The sequence below is a fragment of the Acomys russatus genome, chromosome 18, assembly GCF_903995435.1.
Source record: "Acomys russatus chromosome 18, mAcoRus1.1, whole genome shotgun sequence".
Classification (NCBI taxonomy): domain Eukaryota; kingdom Metazoa; phylum Chordata; class Mammalia; order Rodentia; family Muridae; genus Acomys; species Acomys russatus.
This window is the reverse complement of record NC_067154.1, coordinates 7,951,104-7,978,505: the sequence shown is the minus strand read 5'-3', so window position 1 is coordinate 7,978,505 and position 27,402 is coordinate 7,951,104. Positions and strand designations below refer to the sequence as shown.

The following is a 27,402-nucleotide window of genomic DNA, read 5'->3' as shown; positions in this document are numbered from 1 at the left end:
TATGGCTATCCTAAGTGGGTGTGAAGTGGTATATAGTTTGAGCTAGATTTGTGCGTGTGTGCACATGCAGGTGTGCGTGTGTGCACATGCTGGTGTGTGTGTGTGCACATGCAGGTGTGTGTGTGTGCACATGCAGGTGTGCGTGTAGGGGGGGGCAGAAGTCAACTGTGGCTTAGTGGACTGCGCCGTCTCCCCAGCTTCCCTTTACAATTTTGGTTTGTGTTCTCTAATGACTGATGTTGAGCCTCTTTTCATGTGTTCAGTGAATTAGAGAAGTGTTGATTCAGATATTTTGCCGATTTTTGTTTGGATTGTGTACTACTCTGGGTTTTCTAAAGTAACAGAACTTAAGAGAATGAATCTCTGTTTATCTATCTATCTGTCTATCTATCTATCTATCTACCTCCCTACCTACCTATCTATCTAAAGGGGATTTATTAGAATGGCTTATAGGCGGTGGTCCAGTTAATCCAACAGTGGCTGCCTAACAACAGAAGGTCTAAGAATCCAGTAGTTCAGTCCATGAGGCTGCATGTCCCCACTGGTCTTCAGTATAGGCTGGATACCTGACGTAGGCTCTAATGCCGGGGAAGGAATGGGCTTGTGAGCAAGGGGGCAGCAAGCAGGCAAAGGGCAAAGCTTCTTTTTTCCATGTCCTTATATACACTTCCAGCAGAAGGTGTGGCCCAGGTAAGAGTTGGGTCTTCCCAGGCCAGAAGATCCCTACTGAAGGAGTATCTTCTGCCTCAGAGATCCAGATCAGGAGTGGATCTTCACACTTCAAATTAAGCAAAAAATCCCTCACAGGCGTGCCCCTCCAATTTTGGGTTTTACTTAATTCCAGATAGAGTCAAGTCGACAACTAAGAATGGCCACTGCAGATTGTTTATCTTTTTATTGTTGAGTTGTCAGAGTTCTTAACTCTAGACATAAGTATGTGTGTTCCCTGTCAGAGAGCCGAACAGACAGTCTCCTCCTTACCTGGGCTGTCTTTGCAGCTCTTTGTGGTATTCTTTCAAGCACAATGTTTTAAATTTTGATGAATTCTAGTTTATCCGTGTTGTGCCTTTAGTAGCATTTACGAAACCATTTTTATTAAGTTTTGTCACTTTTAACTGGGAAAAAGTAGTTGTTCATCTTATTCACAGGGGTTGACTCTCTTGGAGTTCCTCTGTCTTCCATTCTGTACCTGCCTGGTTCTTGGGCTTCCTTTGCTTAGATGACAGTGTTTACTTTGATCCACCTGTAGAAAATGCCTGAGCACACTTCTGACAGGCCTGCCAACCCCCTCCATTCCCCCCTCCCCCAACCTCACTATCTTCCTCTCCCCCTGCCCCGCCAGCCTGTCTGTGGTGGATTACTGAAGCAAATCTGTTGCTAGCTGAGATTGAAAAAGGAAAGTCCTGCTAAACTAGGCTGTGTTGTCCGTGGTAATAAACAGCTGCTGCCGCCCCTGATATGAAAAGAGAAATACCATGAGGAACTCCAGGAAGCCGTGGGAAATGGGCTGTAGTTTTAATGTGGCAAGACACACTTAAGGCCTGCTGAGGGGCTGGGAGCCCTGAATGCCACAGTGAGGTGTTAAGAGGAAAACTTCAGTCACTCCTAGGTCCCCTCCCAAGAATGACCGAAATAAAGAGTCCCTGCTCTGAGGAGTTAGAACTCATGAAGGTGCGGGCCTGCTATGTCATCTGTGGCTTTTGACTTTTCTGCATGGTAAGAAAGTAGGGGCTCCCCTTCAAAGTGTCTCCTAGTGGTCATGCAAGCCATGGGGTTTAGCTTTCAAGAACTGAAGTGGCATTTTATCTCTACGGGTGGATCCCAACCAACTTCTGTGGGTAGGAAAGGGGGGACACACAGGGGAAGACATATGCACCCAACACAGCCTGCCTTGTTTATACTTTATTAGCTTATGTCCATTTGGAGGCAGGGACTTCACTGTGACCTTTCTGTGCTTCTATAGGATGTACTTGCCCTCTTTACCCCCTTCTGTCTGCATCCCTGTTTCATGCCCTTTCCCCTCCTAGCTTCAGCATGTGACAGAAAATATATTTGTCTTTGAGTCTAGCTAATTTCTTTTTCTTTCTTTCTTTCTTTCTTTCTTTCTTTCTTTCTTTCTTTCTTTCTTTCTTTCCTTCTTTCTTCTTTTGAGACAGGGTTTCTCTGTGTAGCCCTGGATGGCCTGGAATCACTTTGTAGACCAGGCTGGCCTCAAGCTCACAGAGATCTGCCTGCCTCTGCCTCCTGAGTGCTGAGACTAAAGGTGTGCGCTGCCATGCCCGGAGAGTCTAGCTTATTTCATGTCACACGACGGTCTTCAGCTCCATCCAGGATTTCATTCTTTGTACCCAAAGAAAAACACTACTGTGTCTGTGTGCCACACTGTCTCTATCCGTTCACACATGGGCACCCTGGCCACTGTGACACGCCACGGGAAACCTGTTTCTGTAGGAAGCTGACTTGGATTCTTTGTTTTTCGAAACAGGGTTTCTCTGTGTAGCCTTGGCTGTCCTGGACTCAATTTGTAGACCAGGCTGGCCTCGAACTCACAGCGATCCTGCCTCCCGAGTGCTGGGATTAAAGGTGTGTGCCACCACGCCTTTAGCTGATTTTTGTGGGAAAGATTAAGCTTTGTCACAGGCGGAAGCAGTCTTGGTGGGTTTTACCCTTGGGGCACCCCATGAATACCTTGTGTCAGACTGAGTGGAGTCATCCTGGGCCTGGAATTCAGGAAACAGACCTGGGAACCCCAACTGGGCTATTGTTTTTTTAATTGACCCTCAACGGGAGAAGGAGACCGCCCTTCCCATGTAACTCAGGCAGGTGGGGAGGAGAAAACAACAAGTTCCGCACGGGCTTGAGCGCATGTGAGTGACGAACAGGCTAGACCAGCACGCAGACCAGAGAGACACCTAAGGACCCTTCCCGTAGAACAGGTTCACTCTTTTGCACTTGGGAGGCAGAAGCAGGTGGGTCACTGTGAGTTGGAGGCCAGCCTGGTCTACAAAATGAGTCCAGGACAGCCAAGGCTACACAAAGAAACCCTGCCTCGAAAAACAAAACAAAACAACCAAAAAAATAAAAGAAAAAAAAGAAAATCCATCATTTAAAAAAAGAAAGCCTATAAGGGTCTCTTTTGTGTTGGAAGTTGTGAGTTGTCATCTGTTGGATCTCAAATTCTCTGAACTGAGATCTGTTTCTGGGGCTGAAGAGCCCTGAAGTGGTTCAGGAGCTCCCAGGCAGCTGCAGTCTCTGAGGCCTTCTAGCGGCCGCCAACTTTGCTCCAGCTTGAAACTGGGAACTGATTGTATTTGTCTTGATTTATTGGAAATGATATGCAAGTTGCACCTGGGCCAGTAAGATGGCTTAGCAGATAAAGGTGCTTTCCCCTGAGCTTGATTCCAGAATCTACTGAAAGGTAGAAAGGAGAAACCAATGTCACAATGTTGTCCTGACCTCTACGTGTGCAACGTGAACACACACGCATGCACATGCTCTAGTAATAAGAAAACAATTTAAACTTTCTTCAGATTTCTCAAAGCTGCCCAGAGTTCACCTTCGCCCCGTTCATTCAGCAGATGCCCTCGTTCCACGGTCTGTGGACAGCTTTACCCACTGGGCTTCTCTCGGGGCTCTGCTCAGTCTAGGAGATGGGTGTGATTGCCTGTGCTGACCGTGGGCTTCTCGGCTGCACTCTCAGGCAGGAAGAATGGGAATCTCAGGATAGAGAAATTGCACACATGTTCTGTGGAACCAAGGTGTTGTGTTCATTAAAAACAAACCTCTAAAGAAATAAAAGAAGCAGAAATTGCTGCAGGTCATTATGTATGCCACCTTATGGAGTTCCTTCCAGTGACCTTCCCACTAGACACTGGAGAGAGACTGTGGGGTGATAAGCAGATTATTGATGATGCTCTATTACTGTTTGATTCTGATTTGCTAGTGTTTGATTATTATTATTTTTTTTTAAAGTGGGAGAGAAAGAAACTGAAATAAAAGGAAAAATGTAAAAGTCCTTAAGGTTCAAAGCTGGCCAGATAAAAGCACTAATTTTTAAGTGTGTGTGTTTTCAAGGGTGTGGAGAGAGGCACGTGATCGTATTGTGGGTTTCCCTGGCCGTTACCATGCGTGGGACATCCCTCACCAGTCCTGGCTCTACAACTCCAACTACTCCTGTGAGCTGTCCATGGTGCTGACAGGCGCTGCCTTTTTTCACAAGGTGAGAGGACACTGTTAGTGGTCCGCTGTGTTCAGTGGTCCTTGCTTAGTAAGGGTGAGCTTGTGTAGGAAAGAATGCTACCTTCAAACCAGCCTTTCTAGCTGGGTGTGGTGGCACACGCCTTTAATCCCAGAACTCGGGAGGCAGAGGCAGCCGGATCTTTGCGAGTTCAAGGCCAGCCTGGTCTACAAAGCGAGTCCAGTACAGCCAAGGCTACACAGAGAAACCCTGTCTTGAAAAACAACAAAACAAAACCAGCCTTTCTGCTTCTGTGGCCCCTTTGTGCCAGAGCCAAGCTATTCCTGCCTTTTAAGGAGCAAAGTGCTTAGAGAAGCCGAGTATTGTTGCCCACACCCAGTGGTCTGTAGCAAAGTAGGAAGATCATAGGCTTGAGGCTAGGATAGGTTATGCAGTGAGACATCATCTCAAGACAAGAAAACAGAAACTATGCATAGAGTAACTGAAATAGTCAGGACTGGGACTGCCTGTAGACCATGGGGACTGCCTGTAGACCATGGGACTGCCTGTAGACCATGGGGACAGCTGTAGACCGTGGGGACACCTGTAGATCATGGGGACTGCCTGTAGACCATGGGGACTGCCTGTAGACCGTGGGGGACTGCCTGTAGACCGTGGGGGACTGCCTGTAGACCGTGGGGACTGCCTGTAGACCGTGGGGACTGCCTGTAGACCGTGGGGACTGCCTGTAGACCGTGGGGACTGCCTGTACACCGTGGGGACGCCTGTAGACCATGGAGACTGCCTGTAGACCATGGGACTGCCTGTAGACCGTGGGGACTGCCTGTAGACCATTGGCTCTCACTCTACACAGTTGAAGTCACAAGACCAAAGGCCTATTGAGTACTGTTGACTTTCAGCACTACCACTCAGATGTGGCTCAGCCAGGTTCTGATTGCCATAGGGTCCACTGTGGGCCTCTCTCCAGGGCCACTGCCACTTTTGCCCAGAGATGTTTTCACATTCCAGTTTTACATTAGGTTTCGCGTTAGGGTACCCCAGTGTAGGTACCTTCGGCCATCACGCCTCCCTTGCACTGTTACCTCAGTATATGCTGCTTTTTACTTCTGGCTCCTGCTCCTTCTACATTTCTCAACATAACTATTGGCCTCTTGTGGCTCCTGAGCTCTTTGTGGGTGCCGGGTCAGAGCTGCAGTATGCTGGGATGTATAAAGAACACCAAAGCACAAAAACACACGAGGGAAGTTACAAAATACCTTAGCTTTTTATGTTCGTTACTTGTCAAATTGCAGTTGTTTTAGATAGGTGGGGTAAGTAAATTATTAATTCTACTTTTATTTTTCTATTCGTTTATTTTGAGACAAGATCTCTTTATAGAACCCCGGCTGTCCTGGAACTCACTGGTGATCACTTGCCTCTGCTGCCCCAGTGCTGGCACTGAAGGCGTGCACCACTCGGCTCTTTTCTTTTGTGATGGTGTTGGGCATCAAGCTAAGCTGGAGTGTGCAAAATACCCTTCTGCTACGTGGCAATTCCAGCTTTTGCGTTTTAAGGACATGGTTCTGAGGACACTTAAAATGCCATACGGCTCATATTATATTTATTTTAAAAATTAAAAAAAAATTTTCTAGATGTATGTGGTGTGTCTGTGTGTGTCTGTGTGTGTGTGTGTGTGTGTGTGTGTGTGTGTGTGTGTGTGTGTATGCAGGCTTTGTTTGCATGTGTATGGGCACATGGATGTATTTGCACGTGTTTGTGCAGGCCTAAAGCTGGTGTCAGGAATCATGCCCAGCCATTATTTATCTTTACTCAGCGAGGCCACCCGGAGCTTGCAGGTATGCCTAGTCTCGGTGGCTGCCTTGCTCTGGAGAGCCTGTCTGCTCCTCCTCCCCAGGTGGTAATCACAGACAGGCTACCACACCTGCCTGCTATTTATGTGGGTTCTGGAGTCCAAACTCTAGTTCTTAGCCTTGCACAGCAAGCACTGTTAACCACTGAGTCATTCCTCCAGTTCTTGTAGCACATTTCTTTCTTTCTTTTTTTTTCTTTTTGCTTTTTTGAGACAGGGTTTCTCTGTGTAGCCTTGACTGTCCTGGACTTGCTTTGTAGACCAGGCTGCCCTTGAACTCACAGAGATCCATCTGCCTCTGCCTCCCAAGTGCTGGGATTAAAGGTGTGCACCACCACTGCCCGGACTTGTACGACATTTCTTTTGAGTGATGCTGACCTATGCTTTCCCTTTGAAGTCTTCAGCTGGGCTCTGAAGAACCCCTATTCTGAATGGAGTTGGAGTGTGTGTGCGGCTCTGTGGTAGAGCACTGCCCTAGTATGCAAGAGGCCTCACTGCCATTCCTAGCACCACAGAATCCCTAGTCTGAGCATGTCGCTGCCACTGCCCCTCACAGAACGCCTTTGCCAGCTCCTCAACCCATTGAACTAGCTTTTGTGAAGGTATTGCCCTCCTTTTGGTGTTTGCTTGTAGACTGCAAAGAAAGCACAATGACACGTGAGGTGCTCTCACAGTGAAGATCTACACTGCAAGCCGGGCGTGGTGACGCACACCTTTAATCCCAGCACTCAGGAGGCAGAGGCAGGCAGATTGCTGTGAGTTTGAGGCCAGCCTGGTGTACAAAGTGAGTCCAGGACAGCCAAGGCTACATAGAGAAACCCTGTCTCGAAAAACCAAAAACCAAAACCCAAAACCGAACCAAACAAACAAACAAACAACAAAACAACCAAAAAACCCAAAAAACAACAACAACAAAAGGCCAGACATGGTGGCGCATGCCTTTAATCCCAGCACTCGGGAGGCAGAGGTAGGCGGATCACTGTGAGTTCAAGGCCAGCCTGGTCTACATAGCGAGTCCAGGACAGCTAAGACTACACAGAGAGACCCTGTCTCAAAATAAATAAATAAATAAATAAATAAATCTGCACCGCAAGATGCTGCTCCCAGTCCTTAGATGGCAGTAGTGCATCCCCACTGTGACTGACTGTCCCCTACCCCCTCCCGCCTATACCTCCAGCACCTTCCCTCACCAGCCCAGCAGCCCCTAGAGCCACACATAGTTTTTGCTGAAAGTGAAAGGTTTTTGTTTTTGTTTTTTTTCAAGACAGGGTTTCTCTGTGTAGCCTTGGCTGTCCTAGACTCGCTTTGTAGACCAGGCTGACCTCGAACTCACAGCGATCCGCCTGCCTCTGCCTCTCAAGTGCTGGGATTAAGGGCATGTACCACCACGCCTGGCCTGAAAGTGAAAAAACTTCTAATGGTGTTCTGGTCCTTTCTTTCCTGACAGTATTATGCCTACCTGTATTCTTATGTGATGCCCCAGGCCATCAGAGACATGGTGGACGAGTACATCAACTGTGAGGATATTGCCATGAACTTCCTTGTTTCCCACATCACACGGAAGCCTCCTATTAAGGTAGGCCCTGTTAGCCGTGGGAGGGTGTGTTCATGTACACTTTATCCTTTGTTTTGCCGTAGTGCAGCTTGTGACAGTGCCACACCTCAGGGACTTTTCTGTGAGGGTGCACAAGAACTCTGCACACATAGGATTGATGGTAGGGTAGTAAGACAGCGGCTTTGCATCAAGGCCATTGGATAGACTTGAGGGTGTTGGGATTTGTGGGGTGTGAGGGCTGCCGCAGTTGTACACCCTGTCTTTCCTTCACTTCTGAAGCAGGCTGCAGTTTTAAAAAAATATATTTTATTAATTTATTCATATTACATCTCAGTGGTTATCCCATCCCTGTATCCTCCCATTCCTCCCTCCCTCCCATTTTCCCCTTACTCCTCTCCCCTAAGACTGTGACTGAGGGGGATTACCTCCCCCTGTATATGCTCATAGGGTATCAAGTCTCTTCTTGGTGCAGGCTGCAGTTTTTAATGGCAGATGCACTAACTTGTTTGTTATCGAAAGGAATCGCAGCTGTCTTTGTGTCATCTTAAGTTAGCTGCAGCGTTTCAAGGAAGTGTTGCTGGTCACTGCTGTGGAGAGGCAGTCGTCAGCCTTTCTCTGTGTCCCAGTTCAGTTCCCAGCATGCGTGTTGGGTGGTTCGCAAGCTCCCGTAACTCCAGTTGCAGGGGACCTGATGTTCTCTTGTGGACTCTGCAAGCAGTGCAGTCATGTGCGCATACCCACAGACAGACACGATTACAAATAAAAACGGAAAGAAGTCATGCAGAAACTGCTGCTTCAGTGAAAACGGTGGTTATATGATACAAGTGCTTTGATATGGGTTTTATTTAGGTGCATGAGAGTTGGTGAGAACAGCAGGTGAGTGGAAAGAGAAGGGCCAGGGCTTTGCACATGAGTGTGTGTCCCTCAGCACTGCAGCTTTTTTGTTGTTGTTGTCGTTGATTTTTCGAGACAACAGCCTCGGGGAGGTCACAGCCTCCTGTCACCCTGCTGTGCCTCACGCTCTGGTGCTGCTTCTCTCTTTGGTTTCTGCAGATCTTTCCCCTGCACTCACTCCTGTTTCTGACTTGTAGTGCTGCAAAGGGCTTTGCCCTTCCTCCGGTTTCTGTGTGTGTAGCCTTGGTTCTCCTGGAGCTTACTCTGCAGACCAGGCTGGCCTGGAACTCAGAGATCTGCCTGCCTCTGCTTTCTGAGTGCTGGGGCAGCTTACTTACTCCCCCCCCCCCCCATTCCCCCTTCCTTTAGATAGGGTCTCTTTGTGTAGTCCTGGCTGTCCTAGACTCACTTCGTAGACCAGGCTGACCTCGAACTCACAGTGATCCGCCTGCCTTTGCCTCCTGAGTGCTGAGATTAAAGGCGTGCGCCACCACGCCCAGGCAGCTTACTTTTAAAATAAACATTTCATTTAAAATATTTTGTTTCAAATACATTTAAGGGCCAGGCGGTGGTGGCGCACACCTTTAATCCCAGAACTCAGGAGGCAGAGGCAGGTGGATCGCTGTGAGTGCAAGGCCAGCCTGGTCTACAGAGAAGTCCAGGACAGCCAAGGCTACACAGAGAAACCTTGTCTCAAATAAATAAATAAATAAATAAATAAATAAATAATTTAAGGGTTATGAGATGGTTACATGCCTATCTTCCTCTCTCCTTTATGGATGTTGACTGTGAGCCTGCACTGATGTACCATGCAGTAGAAATCTTTCTGTCCTGAGTTTTAGTCTGTCCTATTTCTGTTCCAGGACCAGGGTTGCCTGTTCTGAACTTCATGAATGACCTGGCACCTTTCCCCATGTTTCCTAGTCATCTTGCCTTCACAATTCTGTCTCCTCATCTGTATTCCCCTTTCTGGGTTCTGATCCCAGTGCCCTTCACTTGTTGATTTTTCTCTGTATGCTCACAGGTTGAATGGCTGCACAGTGTCTGAGTCTCTTTGGAAAGTTCCTCACAAATATACACGTTGGTCACAGCCTCCCGTCACCCTGCTGTGCCTCACGCTCTGGTGCTGCTTCTCTCTTTGGTTTCTGCAGGTCTTTCCCCTGCACTCACTCCTGTTTCTGACTTGTAGTGCTGCAAAGGGCTTTGCCCTTCCTCCCGTTTCTGCCTGCTTAGGCTTCCTAAGCCTCCTGGGGTGTGCAGACACAGTAACTTAAATTCCTACCTCAGTCCCACACAAGATGTCTTCAGACATGAGTAGAGGTGTGCCCTTCCCCTCCGACTGAGAGCCACTCTACCCAGGTCCCATCCTGCTGGGGCCCAGGCTCAGGTCTCCAGCAGAATTTGTGAGGGGTTTTCTATGTTAGAGATCTTAATTAAAAAAAAAAAAAAAAAAAAAAAGCTTAATAATAGACTGTTTTCTCATGTTTCAAATGTAACTTTCTTGAACTTTTTTTTTTAATGGCTTTATAGTTTTAGAATGATTTGTTCTGTTTTGGCTAGTTTTCCAGTATTTTGCTATGAAAAACAGAAGGAACAAATAGCTGTATACCAGCTGGGCGTGGTGGCGCACGCCTTTAATCCCAGCACTCGGGAGGCAGAGGCAGGCGGATCACTGTGAGTTCGAGGTCAGCCTGGTCTACAAAGCGAGTCCAGGACAGCCAAGGCTACACAGAGAAACCCTGTCTCGAAAAAACCAAAAAAAAAAAAAAAAAAAAAAAAAAAGCTGTATACCGACATGTTATTGTGCCACCGAGATAAATACTGGAGGGAGACTTGTTCGGACTGCTCACAGGGGACTTTGCTGTCTATTAAGTTTGGTGACATGGAAAAGACCTCCTCTGAATGTTTTGATACATACATGCTGGGCTGTGTGGATGTAGCCATAGGTGGCTCGGCAGCGTCACTGTGGACATGGCGTTGGCTTGGCCGCGCCCATAAGATCCTGTCAGCAGTCATGCTATGTTCACACCTGCTCTCTTTCTCCTGTTTCCAGGTGACGTCAAGGTGGACTTTTCGATGCCCAGGGTGCCCTCAGGCTCTGTCCCACGATGACTCTCACTTTCACGAGCGGCACAAGTGTATCAACTTCTTTGTCAAGGTGTACGGCTACATGCCCCTCTTGTACACACAGTTCAGGGTGGACTCTGTGCTCTTCAAGACCCGCCTGCCCCATGACAAGACCAAGTGTTTCAAGTTCATCTAGGGCCTTTCCAGTCTTGACGAGACAATGAGCAGAGTGCAGGGAGGCGCTCCCGAGGTTCCCAGGTGTTGAAGAGCCTTGGGGACATCTGTGGGGCAGGGCCCAGATCCTTTGCTGGGGGAGGCAGCAGGGAAAGTGGAAAGGGGTAGCTGTCTTTATTCTGAAGTCAGCCACACTGGGCGTGGGATCCTGGTCAGCAGACTCGGGGTTTCTGCACAGGACACTGTCTGATAGCAAACACTGAGGACTGTGGGGACTCTGTGGTGAGTCACTAGTTCATAAGCCCGGGACGGCTGGTTTGTGGTTTTTAAATTCAGTAACTATTATTATTTAAAGAGAGAGTTTCACATCTGCCATTTAAGGTTTATTTATATGTGTGCATATATGTCCACACATACGTGTATATACGTATATATGCACACACATCACACACACCACACGTAGCACATACATACATACAAACATACATACATATACATATATATATTTGGTGGGGTGGGGGTGCACCTGAAATTTCTGCCAATCTCTCCAAGGGAGGAACCTACCTACCTGGTTATGTATTTAGTGGAGAGGGTCCTGGCCCTGTGTTACCTGGACTGACATTTGCAGCCCCCCTCCCCTCCAGTAGCATGGCTGCAGAAATAAGCAGGATGGACTTGGCCTAGGCAAGCTCTCCTGATCTGCTCTGGCCCCTTCCGTTGCCTCAGTGATGCTAACACAGCTTCTCTTGTTGGAGGCTGCACAGTGGGGATGGTGTGCTCCGAGGGTTGGACCCAGGCAGCACTTAGGTGTCACTGGCTTATCATTACTCTCCTATTGTCTCTTGAGTGTGAGAGAGAATGAGGAAGCAAACAGTGAGCTGTACTGCCCACCCTCCTGGTGACAATGGTGCGGGGACACTGGTGCAGGGCACTGGTGCCTGCTCCCTGTAGCACTTGTTTTTCTCAGAGGAGACAACAGGAAATTATCAGGCTGGCTGGGAGTTTGTGTGGTGTAGAACCAGCCTGTGTCCTTTGAGGATCCCAGAGTCTTACTGCAAGGCGCGTGCCTTGGAATGAACGCCTAGGTGAAATTCACCTCCCCGCTTCCGTCTGGACTTCGTCCTGTACTGTATGGTGTAGAGCCCTGAAGCCATGTTGACTCTCGCCTTCAAGGTCTGGGGTGTGCTAGAACCTGGAGGCTGTGGTTTGCTCAGTGAATTCTTGCAACTTAACAGGCATTCACCCCCACATTACCACTTTCCACTCCCTGTTTATGGTTCTGTTCCCAGGGCTGAAGGTGAAATAAGCTAGTTTTGGGTGGCAGTGGGGAACTGAGAGCGCTAGTGGGATTCTGCCCGTGACTTGTCTCCCTGCCCCATGAGGTTGGGTGGGACTGAGTATTCCCAGCTGCTGAGCCAGAGTCTGTCCTGGTCATGCTCCTGCCTTAAGCCAGGTCTGTCTTCCTAGGCCCTGACACGGGGTGCTGCTGCTGGGGGTCCTGACTTCTAGATCTCTCCTGTTGTAGGGCTGGCATGGACCAGGCTGCTGCAGAGCTTCCACTGTCTTCGTCTGGAACCTGACACCTGGGGCTGCCTGGGACATTTGGTTCTTGGCAACTCAGCAAAGGGTCTAGACTCCTTACCCCAACTTTCTGTCCTCTCACTATTCTTTGTAGTAGTAGCCCTCTTCCCTCAGGGGAGCCAAAGAGTGTGGTGTTTTGCGCTAAATATGTGGCTGCTATTTTTTTTTTTCCTTCTTCTTCCCAGTATTGGGGATAGAAGCCAGAGCTGTGGGTGGGCACCCCTACAGTCCCTCTGCCTCGGGCCCCAACCCTATTTGTCTTGTTTCTTTTAATGTGAGAACTTGTAAATTGATGCTATGGCACCTGATGAGAAAGTCAGTCTCTGTGGTCAACCCCTTCTGTAGGGCCCTGAAAGTCATTGGTCACTCATGGGTATCACGTGTTTGAGGGACAGTACCATCATAGTGTGCTATGGGATAGCATCTCTGGGTCTGGTGGGAACATTGACTGAAAGACCCCAGCAGCAAGTATGGACAGTGACTGTACCTGAGTGTCTCCCAGGCAAGAGGCGGAGACAAAGCAGTTGGACCCTGCTGGTGATGTGGATTGTGGGCTAGGGGACATGCTTGGAAATGATTGCCCCACTACAAGTGTGGGAGCCTGCCTGGTGGATGCTGCTGCCTACCATGGGTCACCTCCTGTCTTGGACTCCTCACACAGGTCACACCCAGCTACCCAGTCTCAGCTCCCAGGGCCAGGACAGCTTTGTTTTTCCAGTTGCTCTTTATCTTGAGGTCAAGGGCCACCCACAGAGTGACAGACCCCCACACTGCTGCCCCAGGCCAGTGGACCACCTACAATGCTCCTGTCTGGGGTGGCCTTGTTAGTGAGCATGGAGTTGGAGGGTGCAGCTGCCTGTGGTGGCTCTGATAAAATTTGTCCCTCTGTCTGCCCCTTTTAAACCATGAGCACAAAGGTCTTACGTTAGATTTTTGTAAAAAAAAAAAAAAACAAAAACAACAACAAAATAAATGGAGACTTTAACTCAATCTTCTTGGAGGTGTTTTGTTATTCTCAGCAAGGACAAAAGAGTCACCTGTGTCAAGGTACCTGCCTGATTTCAGTGGCTTCTGCGTGGCCAGCTGGGAGCACTCCAGCGTCAGCCAGGCAGCAGCAGCAAGGGGAACTGGACAAGGGTGAGATCAGGCTGTCAGCCAGTGTTTCATTTTGCACACCAGCTAACCTGTTACTGTGGGAATTTAAAACAATATATATTTTATTTTTATTGTGCATGTACATAAGCATATGCATGCAGCTATTTGCTGAAGCCAAAAGAAGGTGTCCAATCCACAGCTGGTGTTAGGAACAGTTGTGCTGGTAACTGAAGTCCAGCATTGCAAGAGCAACAGGTCCCTTAACCACGGATAGGTTCCTCCTATCAGCTTTTAAGAATGTGCCATGGTGTCCTGTGCTGACTGGCAGGGATGGCCTCTAGGAGTCATAGGCCTTTGGACCTTAGACCACTGTCTGCATTGAGGGTAAGTGCTATCCTGGGCTGTCTAGGGGACAGGTGGAAGATGGAAACCCAGGAAGGGCCTGGAGTGTGAGGCCCTATTCTGGCTCTGCAGGTGGCAACCCAGGGCACTGACATTTAAGGCTGATAGGACCTAAATGAGTGCCCCTGGTGGGGCCAGCAGTGTGCGCACATGTGGGACTCAGGCTGTAGTTCCTGTTACCACTTGCCCAGGATACTGAGGGCGAAGGAGGCTACGATATAAAAGTTGCACTGCACACAGAGGATGTGCTTGTTTATAATTTCTGGTTGGTTCTGCCTCAGACCCACCTGTGGAATCCAGAGTGTTGGCGGTGGCTGTCAAGAGGCACGGTCACCAAGTGTTAGAGCTGGTTATGCACGGTGAGGTATGGATCTGGGCTCAGATTGGGCTGCCCACAGCGCTGGTCGGGCCATAGCCACCTGCCAGGCCTAGCCCTTTAATGAGACGTAAAGTCCACTCTGATGCAAACTGTCTTGGCTCTCCATGTATTTTAGATGTCAAGCCCTTGCTCAGTTGCTGCAGCTGCAGCAGCCCTCAGACTGCCTCTTCCTGAGAAGTGCCTACTGCCCTAAGTCCAGGCAGAGCAGCCCTGCTGGCTGACTGGCCTGTGTAGGCCAATGCTCTACTTCACCCACTGAAGGAGGAGCATCTAGGGAGGACGGCACCAAGGAAGCGATTCCTGGGCTCCTCGTGGAAGAGTGTGACAGGCTGAACACATGGCCAATTTGGGGGAGGAGACAGGCAAAGTGAGCTGGATTACTTTCAAGGCACCCAGGCATTGAATGAACTTGGCATTTGTTGGGTGGGGTCCAAACCTTCAGCAGGAAGAGTGGAAAAGGGTGGCTGTCTTGGAAACAGCCATTTGTGCATTTCAATGATGAGTGAGCCAGGTGTGATGGTGTGGACCTGTTGTCCAAATACTCAAGGCAGGCGGATTGCCTGGCTGTTTCCCCGAGTGCAGCTTTTGTGAACACTGACAAGCAAGTGCTTTTGGGGATCCACCTTTCTTTCTGAGGTGAAACCTGTGGCAGGGTCTTTGGGCAGTCTTCTGAGACCCTGGGAGGCCTCGTCTCTGAAACAGTCGCTGCATTTTGTACTTGCAGTGATGCGGAGGGATGTTCAGTTCCATGTGCTCAGCATCCTGTGGTGCTGCCAGTTTTGGGTTTGAAGTTCAGACCACATTTCCTGGTGACTAATGATGGTAAACATCTTTTAAACTTTATTATTATGTATATAGTGCTCTGCCTGCATGTACACCTGCAAGCCAGAAGAGGGCATCAGATCACAGTATAGATGGTTGTGAGCCCATGTGGTTGCTGGGAGTTGAACTCAGGACCTCTGGAAGAGCAGTCAGTGCCCTTAATCCTCTGAACCATCTCTCCAGCCCTATCTTTTAAACTTTAAATGTGCTGCCTTCCTTATTAAATTTGTTCTCTGACCCTTTCATATACGTGTTTAATTCATCTGGTGACTTACCTGCCACCCTCTCATTTCCCTCTCCTGTCAGTCCCCTCTTCCCTGTGTGTCCCCTTTCACACCCCCATACCTTGTTTTGGGACCCAGTTGAGTTTAACCAGGGCTGTCTGTGTGACCATGGATATAACACTACCTATTGGAGCCTGATGGGCTGACCAAAGAGTACACAATTGAATACAGTGACTCGCCTAATAGAAGTTCTGAGTAGCCAATAGTTTAACAGAGAAGGGTAGGGTCCCTCATCCCCCTCCCTGATCCATGGCCAGTTGTGGACATGGCCAGTCTTGTGTAGCCCAGTACAGGTAACTAGCTACTGAGTTTGTGGCTACTATGGCGGTACCGTTTTGTAGCCTTTCTCCCTGTCTTCTGGCTTTTAATATTCTTTTGTTTGGTTTTGGTTGGTTTGGTTTTTTGAGACAGGGCTGCTCTGTGTAGCATTGCTGTCCTGGATTAACTTTGTAGACCAGGCTGGCCTTGAACTCACAGCTATCCGCCTGCCTCTGCCTGCTGAGTGCTGGGATTAAATGTGTGCGCCACCACGCCCAGCTCGTTATTTGTCTTTTAAGTCAGGGTCTCTCACTGAAGCTCACTGACTGGCTAGACCCTGTTGGAAGCAATGTCTCTGTTGTTTGTGCCGTTCCAAGCCTCCCTTTCAGCCTTAGGAATGGCGTGATTACAGATACGAGCATGGCATCTGGCTTTCCCTATGGGTTCTGGGAGTTGAACGCAGGTTCAGCAGGCATATGAAGCAAGCACTTTTAGATACCGAGCCATCTTGCTGACTCTAAATTAGGTTTTTCTTAAAAAGAGTGTGTGCGTGTATGTGTTTCCCATGTCTATATTTGTGCATGTGTGTACCTGGTGCCCTCAAAGGTCAGAAGAAGGCTTTAGATCCTGTGGACTGGAGCTACAGATGGTTGTAAGCTAACACATGGGTGCTAGGAATTGAGCCTCTGAGTCTTGAGGAGTTCAGGGGAGACCTTGGCCCTGCTGAGGTGAATGAAGTTAGCAGAGAAAGTGCACAAAATATAGAAGTAGGTGCTTACACTGTTGACTGGAGGGATGGGCTCATAGGTTGGAAAGGTCTCTGTCATAAAATAAAAGGACATTATTTTCAAAATATAAATGCACTGCAATTAGTTAATCAGGAAGTATATTTTTAAGTTTTTGAGATATGGTCACATCTTGTACAGGTGAGCCTGGAAACCACTAGGTCTCCAAGGCTGGCCTTGAACTTAAGAGCAACACTTTGGCCTCAGCCTCCTGAGTGTTGGAGTTGCAGGCGTGGCTGAAGGCCATGCTGATGGGTGTGTGTGTGTAGCACATGGTGATCTGAGTGGCCTGATTGTTAGCTGAGGCCATGGGGACATTTTGGTCCACAGTGCTGCTGAGAGCCATGTCTGGGTCTATGCAGCAGCAGCAGCAGCAGCAGCAGCAGTCGTCACAGCCTGAGGCACAGTGCTGAGCTGGCCACCACTCTCAGGAGAGCTGGTCCCACCCCTCACCTGGGAAGCATATCCTCCCTGATGGCGGGGGTGGGGGTGGGAGTGGGAGCTTGGAGGAGCCGCTCCCAGGTAGTGAGCACAGGAGAGCTGGCTATGCCATTCCATTCAACTGGGGTGGGCTGGGTGAGGGAGAGATACTTGTTTCCAACCCTTACCACCCGTGGCCCCACCTTTACCCACTGCAGCACTTGCGAGAGCAGGCCCTGCACCTTTCCTGCACAGCACAGTAGAGCTAATCCTAGAGGTGAAGGTGTGAGTGAGAGAGTGAGAGCAGGAGAGTGGCCCCGACCAGCTGCCTGCCGCATTGGGTGAGCTATCAGGGATGGTGCTGGAGAGCCGGTCCTGGTGGTGCAGGCCCGGTGCTGACCAGCTCAGCTACCACCCAGGCCCAGATCCAGGGCTTGGAGTTGGCCCACCCTAACATCTGCCCCATCTATGATCAGGAAGTGCTCCTGCAGGCCAGTCCTGCAGATCCGAAGCTGCAGGATCTCCATGACACAGGACATCCAGAGGAGCCCTGTGAGGATCCAGTCCTGATGGAGTAGCAGAAGCCAGAGGCCTCGGAACAGACCAGTGACCCACTGCAATCAACATTTGCAAGTAAAGATGTGTGGACACGGTGACACACTACAGCTTCCACGACAAGATGGCTTTTGTGTTTTTATTCTATCTTATTTTCTTTGGGGGAAGGTTTGCAGGGGTGGAAGGCAGATATGCAGGGATGGGAAGATGAGTGGGATTGGGAATGCATGATATGAAATTCACAAAGACTTTTAAAAAGCTAGAAAAAAGATGAAGTTGCTGTTCACTTGCAGCCTGTTCAGTCATGTATCAGGACAGCAGTTAGGACTTAAGGCTGGACTAGAGTATAAAGGGATGAAATCCTGAGAACACAGTGACTTAAGTTTCCACACCCCACCCCTGCCTCTAATAGCCGTGTGCGAGAGACAAGCCCTGTTACTGCCGCTTTGCTGAGATACATGTACAGCTGTTTGACTACAAAACTAGAATTGAAAAAGGGGGTTCCTCAGCCTGCCTTTAGTCACTTCTGCCCCCAGGCTCGCGTGGGAGTTCTCTGTGTAAGAAATGCCTTTCACAGAACTGGAGTGTATCTGAATCTATTATTTCTGCTGCTGGTTTTCTGATTTGTTTTGTTTTTAAGGTATTTTGAGACAGGGTTTCTCTGTGTTACCTGGCTGTCCTGGAACTTGATTTGTAGACCAGACTAGCCTCAAACTCAGAGATCCTCCTGCCTCTGCCTCTCCAGTGCTGGGACTAAGGCATGAGTCACATACTTGTTTCTGCTTGAGATAGGGTCTTAGGGGCCCAGGGGCCCTTGAGCTTGCTGGGTATCAGAGGAGACTGAACTCTGACCTGTTTCTCCAGCGCTGGGGCCACATCTGCATCTGTGTAAGCAGGGCCGGGCTAATGGTTAAGGCAGAGGGGAGACAGTGGCATTCTCACTGTTGGGTGTAGTTGCAGACTTTTCCCCAGATACTAAACTAATATTTAGATTGCAGTTCAACAGCACTGGACATTACTATAAAAATAATGTTTATTTTAGCAAAATGGGCCACAGAACAGAGCTAGATAGGCTCCTTTCTGATTTGGGGAGCTGCCTTTTATTAGGTGTAGCACTGCAGCAGGTAAGTCCAAGAGTTGCCCCTGTGAACCCTGAAGACACAGGCCAGTCATTTTTCACTTCCCTTAGGAAAGGAGTTCTGCCATGCTATCACCCACAGCTGCTCAAGAGCCCCAGAACTGAAAAGAACAGGACTCTGAGTTCTTGGCTTCAGCAGTACAAGGAAGTCAGACTGGCAGATGCTGGCTGACGCACCTCTCCTCCCTGGGAGCCCGAGGACACCATCAGACTGTGCCCGAGTGGAGGGCCTAGGGTTTCACGGGTGCCCCACTCAGAACTTCTGTAGGAACCTGAGGACGAGGTCTCGCAGTCGCACCCTCAGCGTCTCGTCATTGTCACAGATGATATGAGTCGAGTCATCTTCAATCTGGATGAGTGTCTCGGCTTCCTGCAGCAGGACAATATGGCCCTTGGCTGTGTCTTCCACCTTAATGTCACTGAAGCCATGCTGTTCCAAGAGAAAAAGAGAAGGATGGCTACCCTGACAGCAAGGCCCGACTGAGCACTTACACCCAAGACCGCTCTTTTGACTCTCAGGGCCAGGATCCAACCAAGAGTTTCATATTTAAACAAGGCCCCAAACACACACAGATCTCAGGAGAATGGCCGATTGCCCAGCCCTGTGTAGGTGTGTACGCACTTCTGAGGCACTGAGCACACCCAGACTCTCAGGTTCAGGGGGACCGCAGGTTGTTGGTCTTGGCACCTGCCTACATTCAGTCTCCGAAGTTCTGAGCCCCAGGGAGGCCCCCATTCCTCACAGCAAAGTACCACTAACCTGGGGGGCTGGCACCACCTCGCCAGCTGTCTTTATTGCTAATTGTAGCATCTCCTTAAAAATGAGAACTGCAGCTAAATTAGAGCATTGCTTGGATCAGACATAAAACCAGTAAGGATTCTGATTCTGATGCAGGGACTGTCTGTCCATGGCTGTGGGAACACCCAGACGGCTTTGGAAAGAGGGAGACAGGCAGGGCCAGGCAATCACAGGGCCTTGCTCCAGGACAAGCCAGGCAGGAGGAAAAGGTAAAGTCATTGTGGAAAAGCAAATTATTTTGAGGAATAATTATTTTTTTAAAAAAAGTCAAATTTGAAACTTCTGGTTCCTATCAGGAGCCCCATCAGGCTGCGAGGGGGAGGGGTTCTCTGCAGGACTGCAGGACAAGCGAGGGAGCAGTTTGACAAAAATCAAAAGATAAAGAAAACCAAGCCTGCTGAAACAGGAAGCCTTGTTTTCGAGATTTGAAAGAAGTCAGCAGCTGAGACAGTGTGGCCAGTGTGGTTATTGATAGCTTTAACAGGACAATGTCCACCCTGCCATCACATATTGGAGTTAGCCTGGTTCTCTCAGAAGCATGCCCACACCATCTTCAACCCATCCCTGTCTTCCTGGTAAGGGTGGTGATGTGGAAACACTAATTGTTAGAATCCTGTGACAAATTCAGAATAGAAAATTCTTTAAGGTGGTGCCCTCTGCAGCCTCCCAGCCCCAGTGCAGTCAGGAGCTCTCCCCTTTAGGGACTGGAAAGATGGCTCAGTGGTTAAAAGCACTGGCTGCTCTTACAGAGGACCCTGGTTTGATTCCCAGCACCCAAATGACTGCTCACAACTATCTGTAACTCCAGTTCCAGGGTGCCCGACCTCCTCTTCTGCCCACCATGGGCACCAGGGATGCATAGGGTACACAGATAAATGTGCAGGCAGAACATGAGAAGCAGCATTGGGACCCATGGGATAGCCAGCCACTGAGACAGCAGTGTCTTCCCACTTGGCCTGTCTCTCTGTCACACTCTGATTGAGTCACTAATCCCTAGGCACGTCTGCTAGCCCTCCTGGACAGCAGCGCTCCTCTTGTGGAAAGCATTGCTCTGGTGAGGATGGGCAGTCTATGATGTGCCACAGCTGCATTTCTGGAGTTCTGCTTCCTCGACCTAGATTGTAGGATTGGCTGGTGCTGAGCAGAGCCCGGGAACAGCCCAGAAGGACGTTCTCTGCCTTAGTCCATTTTGAGGCTCTCCTTGTTTGGTGACACCCTAGCATATCCTTGGAACAGAGCAGGCCACCACGCTCACCTTTTCCAGGGTCTGCACAAACTGCTCTACTGGGATGGAGCCGCTCAGCAGAGGCTTCAGCACTTTGAGGTCAGGAACATCCTCACTCACCCGCTTCCTCTTCTTACTGCTGGTGGGCTGGGCGGGCTTCGGAGGGGGCTAGGACAGGAGGAGAGTGAGGCTTTCAGCGAGAGCCTCCTCACTGACACAGTGGCCAAGACCCTGCTGGTCTGGTGTGAAAAACCAGGCTGTCATCTGGGTTCCATGTGAGTTAACGCAAAGCATGCACTTGGGATCATCTCATCTGCCTTTCAGCAACAACCAGGTCTGTGTTTCTGGGGATTCTACCTGATGAAATCCCTCCTGAAAGACACTGGCAGCCACAGCTGTGCATGCTGACTAAGGACAGACTGCAGTGTCTGGCAGGTAGACCATGGTTGTGCCACTAGCCAGCTATACAAAGCTTTAGGAAACTGAGGTCAGAGAACTCCTGGCCCTCAGGCTCTGTGAGGAAAAGCCAGGAGAATGAATGCACGACAGCAGCCAGCACTCTCAGAGCTCGTTACAGGGGCACACAGGCAACAGTGCAGCTGTGGAAGGAACTCTTGAGAGGTGAGTGGCGCCACTCACGTGCAAGGGACAGGTGTTGTCGGCAGCTTTCAAGTCTGTCTCTACAGTGCTCAGGTATGGGGACTGACAAGGAATGTGCCCGTTGACAAGTTGGGGTAATGCTGCCACTTCAGGGTGTGTGTTATGGGGGGAACGACAGGAGACTACACAGGGTAGCTTATGTGGTTTCTATGAGGCGAGTGGCCTGAGGAGGAAGTGGCTAGGAATTTATGTCAAGTGTCTTCTTTGTTTCAAGCACATACATGCCTCACTCAGCCTCATCTTCAGTGTCAGACTGGGATATGGTGAACTGGGAGGTGGCTGGGTGGGCAGAGCTTTCCTCAGGGAAGGGGGTTTCTCCTGGGTCCCCACCCAGCCTCCCACATGCCCTCAGTACCTGAAGCACATGTTTGTTATCCTTAGTGTGCAGCACAGCTGAGACAGTTGCCAGGGAGATGCCAGGCTTGATCTCCATGGGCACCAGGGAGTCTGCCAGCTGAAAGCAAATGCAGGGGTTCAGATGGGCTTCCTCTGAGCGGAAGGGCAGAATTCCAGGGTGGATGATGGCCCAGGGCTTAGTGGAAAACAGTGCCGAGCTCTTAGCATTCTCTGTTCTTGGATTTTACTTACACCGTTGTAGCCTACAATGACCAGATCTCACCGCACGAGTCAGTACACACCAGCAAATCTCTTGCCAATTAGAGTGATGAAAGGGGAGAGCAGTAGAAAGGAGTTGGAGGTAGCAGACCAACGGCTAGGAGAGGTAGGACTGACAGTGCCATGGTATCAGCAGAGTCCTTTGCAATGGTGGCTCCTGGGCACCATAGCAGGGACCATCACGGCAGCTCCATGTCACTGTCCTGGACCCCACAACTATGCTGGGCACTAATCCAGATAGTTCCTCAAGTCCTCTCAAGGCCTTCCTGAAGCTACCAGATTCCTCAGCACACACACCAGGTGCAGATTCTCGGGTTCACACTAGACCTTCTGTAGATGCCCACTGTCACACAGGAGGACAGGACGGCAGCAAATGTACTCAGTGGTTTTTTGTTCCCTGGCAATCTGGTGTCTGCCAATGGCAGGACAAGCCACTCCTCCTGTGGGACTGTGCCCTTCCTGTGCAGCTCCAGTGCACACTGCAGTGGGCTCGGGCCTCTGGGGTCCTGGTGCTCAGGTCTGGCTATATGCTGTTCTCAGATGTACAGCTCTCCAAGTCAGGCTGCCTTCATTTAAAAACAAAATTAAATGTGCAAGATGCCGTTCCATAGGCATTGGTATTCAATATGCATTGGGTAGAGGCAGCAGCTTATAGCATTTAAACATTAACACACAAGATGTGAGGCTAGTCCATGAAGTAAAGCATGAGTGGAGGTGAGGTGTTCCAACTGTGGGGATACAACGCAGCACCTGACTGGGCTGCATCCTTCACCTATGCCCTGTTCATCAACACTCTGCCCCATGAATGAACTGTTCTTCGCGCAGTTCAGGCTGGTGTGAGAGGCCTGAAGGGGGCATCATGGGCACCGGCTTGGTGAGAGAGTCCCTGGGCAGTTAGTTGTAAGCTATGTCCTCCAAGGACTTGAAGTGGGGCTCTTCAGAGAAGATGAGTGGCGAGCGGCACCTCTACCTCCATAGGAGTCAGCCCAGAGCTCAAACCACGCAACTTAGGTCAGAACTCCAGGGGAGGGGATCTCCCAGTGCCTATAGGTGGGTCTTCTGGGAGAACAGGCCTAAGGGCTGACAGCTCAGTTTGTAAATTCTTCTTCCTGGAAGACTGGATCAAACTAGCTGTGGTTTGGTGGGGAGAGGCAGACACTCCACTAACTGCAGTAGATTTTAACCCTTTCATCCTCCACATGCACTTTCCAGGCCTGTGGTTGTTGAGTGGCTGTGATTCTGTCTTACACTGGATGAGTGACAGGACAGCCTGGGCCCCACAAGAAGCAGAGCTTGGAGAAAGCACTCTTAGAAGCTGAAAGGGTGGAGGTGGAGCTGCAGGGGAGGGAGCAGCGCATCCAAGAGGAAGTCAGAAAACCTCCTCACTTTCCTCAAGGAAAGCCATTTATTCAAATCAAAGGTAGTCAAAGGTCTGACAGACACTGAGAAACCTACGTGCTGGAGGGCACGGGCAGCAGTACCCCTTGCTCTACCTCCCTTGCTGTCTGCCCTAGCTGAGCCACCTAAGCACAGCTCTACTTGACTATTCATATGCACAATGAGCCTTGCGATAGAATACAAGCTAGCACCTAGGATGTAAGCCACTCAGACCTTTAGACAGAACCTCTAGAGGATGTGGATGCGAATGAGCACGTTTACACTCTTTCTCGTGCACGATGGCAGGAAGGATGGGAAACCCTCAGAGGGCACGAGCACCCTCCGTGGTTGAGACTCAAGATGTCACCGTAGGGCCACACCACCACCAAGGCTAACTAGGAAGCAGTCACTTGCCTGGGGTCTGTGTTCTTCGATCCCTTCATTTTGACAGACTGGCCATGTCCCCAAGGGCACGCTGGCAGAAACTAGGGCTTAAGGGTGAAAGGGCAGCAGCTCACCTCTGGCATGATTTCAATTTTCTCATAGCGTCGTTTGAAGGGCAGGGTGAGGACCTCAGCCCGCCGATAGGACATGGCTGGTGGCTGGCAGTCGATCATGAGGTCCATCCTGTGGGACTGGGCTGGGGGTGGCTGGGTGTACTGCTCAGGACAGACCACATGCAGGGGCTGAGGAGTAATGGGACAAGGAGGTCACAGGAAAGGGCAGAAACTGGGCACAGTGCAGCACCCCCAAAGCTATTCCTGACCCAAGCCCACCAATCAGGCCACTAGAGCACATTCTCTCAAACCCAGCTAACCTGTGAGGGGAGATGAGTACAGTGCGAGGAACCTAGGTGGTTGAGGGAAGGACTTGCCACCTCTCGACACTTGCTTCCATTTTTCTCTGCGTCTAATAACTCCTGTGGTAACATCTCTTGTGTCTACTTCCTAAGTGGCGCTCAGCACCTTGAGGGCAAACTTTCTAGGATACCTGTCCTATCGGCTATTACAAACCCTTGACCGACTAGCAAATGATTCAGCTTTGTAGGCCAGTAATCTGGGTGTGGTGTATCTTAGGCTATCCTCAGATCAGCAGAAACTCTAGGCCACACACCTACCTGAGTTTGACAGTAAATCGGAGATGAGACTATTTGTGCAAAATCACCCTGCTGAATGCTAATGCTGGGCAGCCCTCAGGCTGCTGAGCTGGCCCTGCTCTAGTCATTTGGCTAAAGCCACAAGTCCTTTGAAGAAGGAAGGCCCCCAGCGGCTAGGCCTGGCTGGATCTCATGGGCCTGTTCTTTCCAGCTAGCGCTTCCAGGCCTCGTTTTTTTTTTTTTTTTTTGCTGACCTGGCTGGCATCTGACAGCTCTGTGTCTCCTGCCTTGGTGTCCTCCAGAGTGTCACTCACTGAATGTGGACACCAGATAGCCTCTGATGTATAATATTAGCATGTGACAGAGGCGTGTGAAGCTGGCTTAGGGACTTGAAGTTGCTTGGTGAGGAAAAGAACGTGGCCCCTAGCCATTCTCTCTGCATGCTGAGCAGATGGGACACTGTGCCCATCTGAAGTGACAAGCTAAGGCACAGCATCAATTTTCCTTGCCTCCCTGGGGGTTCTTTGGCTTACTGTTTCTTGTCACCTTGCCCTATCCTTTTGTGTATGGGCCCCTCATGATGATGGAGGTCTGTGAAGCAGATCAAAGAGCTAAGCTAGGAGGTTAGGGAAGCAACCACACCCAACTGGATGAAGGAGTGGGTCCCTCAGCAGGCACCCAAGCTCTGCAGATCCTGGTCAAGGCATCAGAACCCTTCTCTCACGGGGTCTAAGCCGTCTGTCTTCCTTGACAGCTCTAATTCCCCCCCCACCCCCCACTGCTACTGCTATCTCAATGCCTTGGCTCATCTCCCGCTACCCGGTGCAGAAACCTCCACTTAACTTGAGCTACTTTCTATTTATTTAGGGCAGAAAATGCAAAATGGAACAACCATGAACCTACCATGTAACTCAACTCGGGATTTAGCTGCAGTGACTGACTGGGGTGGGGTGGAGGGGAAGGACACCCATGGGCTTTTCTATGGCCACAATATGCCTCAGCAAAAGGACCCATTTATGCCTTCTTTCCCTCCCTTTCGATTTCTTTAGAGGGGAAACTTTCTTAGGGAATAAAGATCGTTTCCTTAAGCTTGAAGGGAAACAGGCAGCACCCTACAGAGCTGAGAAGAGGCTTCTGTGAAGAGAGGCATCTTCCCGTCATGGCTGTGCAGACCCTGGCCCACAGAGGAAACAGTGTAGACCCCAGGCGCAGTCCTTTGTTACCTGCACTTCTTTAAGCAGCTTCGACACCTGGATGAAATTGAGCCGAGTGTCAATTGGGCAATAGATGCACTTCATGGCCAGCGGCTGGTAAGGAGCCAGGGCCTCCAGGTAGGAGAAATCAGGTTCTAAAGGGGAGACAGGGGTTAACACTCAGGCAGAGACCCACCAAGCCAGCTGGCAGCCAAGCAGACAGCCCCTGTGGAGGAAGGAGGAGCAAGGAAGCAGACTATGGGCCATGGGAAGAAAAGGGGTCCCACGAGGAGGGGAGATGCTGGGTGGACCCTTGTGATGACAACTTGGACCTGGAGGCATGGGTGAAGGCTCAAAGCTTCCAAAAGAGAGAAGATGAGAAAATACGGGGTACACAAGTTGATGAACTTTACTCTAAACAAATTTCCAGCTTACAGAAACAGAAAAGGAAAGGAACTGTGTGTGGTTTTGCACACTGTAACTTCAGCACTCTGGAGGGAGGGTGAGGCAGGAATTGCTAGTTTAAGGCCAGCCTGGGCTTAAATAGTGAGACCCTATCCAAAAAAGAAAAAAGAAAACGTATAGAAAGCTTGCCACTGGGAAGCACCATAGTGATAATTTACTCAGATTGGAATTATTAGTCAGTGCTTAACACTCTAGCTACGAAGCGGGGAAGAATGGGATGTAAGCAGCAGCTCGACAGTGGCAGGACTTGGCATAGCCACACCACACTGGCTGCTCAAAACTAACATCCAGGTGGGGAGAACGCACTATAGTTGCCTACCAGGTATCATACACCTCACAAAGCCCATGCCAACAGGCTTCTGCTGAGACTGTCACTCTCCCACCAGGAGCCCAGGTCTCACAACTAGGAGCAGTCTGTCACATTGCCCAGTTTTTCTCTCAAGGGCCACCAGTGCTTGCTTGGCAGGGATTGTTCATACCAAATGAGCTGCCCACCAGAGCCAAGGGAACACAATATCGTGCTCACTCACAATACCCAAGGGGACAAGTACAGGCTAAGACACCGAGCTCCTCCTCTCAGCTCATCCAACTACTGAGGCAACAGACTTCAAAGAAACCTCCCCACGTACCCCATGCTGGAGGCAGGAAAAGGCCGAAATCTAGTACAAGCCAAGAGGACAGCCCCCCACCCCCACCCCAGGGAGAGATTTCACAGTCCAGCAACTTACAGGACCACGCTGCAGACAGACGGTGATGGGTCAGGGATGGCAGAACACATCCTGACCAGGATTGCTAATTTTGCATACTGCTAGACTTTTATTTAAATGTAAATCTATGTTGCTACCCGAAAGATGGATCTGGGGGTGGGGTAGTCACTGGATCCTTTATCTGTTCTTTATAATATGGCCATGTTGAATAAATCTTTCTCTGCTTTTCACTATTTTGTCTCTTTAATTGGCATATTGGGGATGGGTTGCTGAGCCCAGCTTATGGTGTTGCCAGAGGCTATGCTTTCATTCTAAAACCTCTGGTAACAGGGCCACCTGAGAAGGAATACTATACGGTAGTCATAATACAAGCAGAAAACATAGATAAACTCCCCCTCACTTGAGCAGATACCAGAAAGCCAACAAGCCAGTGTAAATGTTAGCATAGGGCCTTTAACTTCTTAGCTGGCCTCTCTCACTGTGCCCATGGAACCCTGAAAGTGCTGTCACATCGGTCACAGCTCATCAGAGAGCAGGAGAGACCAGGCTCAGCCTTACTAAACATGCCCTCTTGACAACCTCCACAAAACCCAGGGATGGCCAAATTTTAGGCTTTGTGAGTCAATGTACTGTGGTCTGACAGCTTCTGATTGTGTCTTAGAGCTGGTCCGAGGAACAGCAAGGCAGTCGCTGAGGGTCAGGAGCTCCTGGTACAGCTGGCCACTGTGTCTCCACAGAGCACCCATGTGAGACAAGGCTATTCATTACCATACAGACTCCAAGAAAACCTCTCCTAAACCCAGCTCAAA

At 49.8% G+C, this 27,402-nt stretch overlaps 2 protein-coding genes across 7 annotated transcripts in view; one reads left to right on the top strand and one right to left on the bottom strand.

Annotated features, from left to right (window-relative positions):
• The window catches only part of Extl3 (exostosin like glycosyltransferase 3), an 88,910-nt gene extending 77,016 nt beyond the window's left edge, over positions 1-11,894 (top strand). For all 6 annotated transcript variants that reach the window (XM_051160718.1, XM_051160719.1, XM_051160717.1 and 3 more), the window contains 3 exons: positions 4,075-4,219; positions 7,495-7,623; positions 10,550-11,894. In XM_051160718.1, the coding sequence (XP_051016675.1) occupies positions 4,075-4,219; positions 7,495-7,623; positions 10,550-10,759 (484 nt within the window). In that variant the 3' untranslated portion in view covers positions 10,760-11,894. The remainder of the gene's footprint in view (positions 1-4,074; positions 4,220-7,494; positions 7,624-10,549) is intronic.
• A 6,778-nt stretch (positions 11,895-18,672) lies between these two features.
• The window catches only part of Ints9 (integrator complex subunit 9), an 84,422-nt gene continuing 75,692 nt past the window's right edge, over positions 18,673-27,402 (bottom strand). The window contains exons 13-17 of the mRNA XM_051160714.1: positions 25,452-25,576; positions 23,651-23,818; positions 21,496-21,594; positions 20,511-20,648; positions 18,673-18,886 (exon numbers count right to left, since the gene is read on the bottom strand). Of these exons, the coding sequence (XP_051016671.1) occupies positions 18,710-18,886; positions 20,511-20,648; positions 21,496-21,594; positions 23,651-23,818; positions 25,452-25,576 (707 nt within the window). The 3' untranslated portion in view covers positions 18,673-18,709. The remainder of the gene's footprint in view (positions 18,887-20,510; positions 20,649-21,495; positions 21,595-23,650; positions 23,819-25,451; positions 25,577-27,402) is intronic.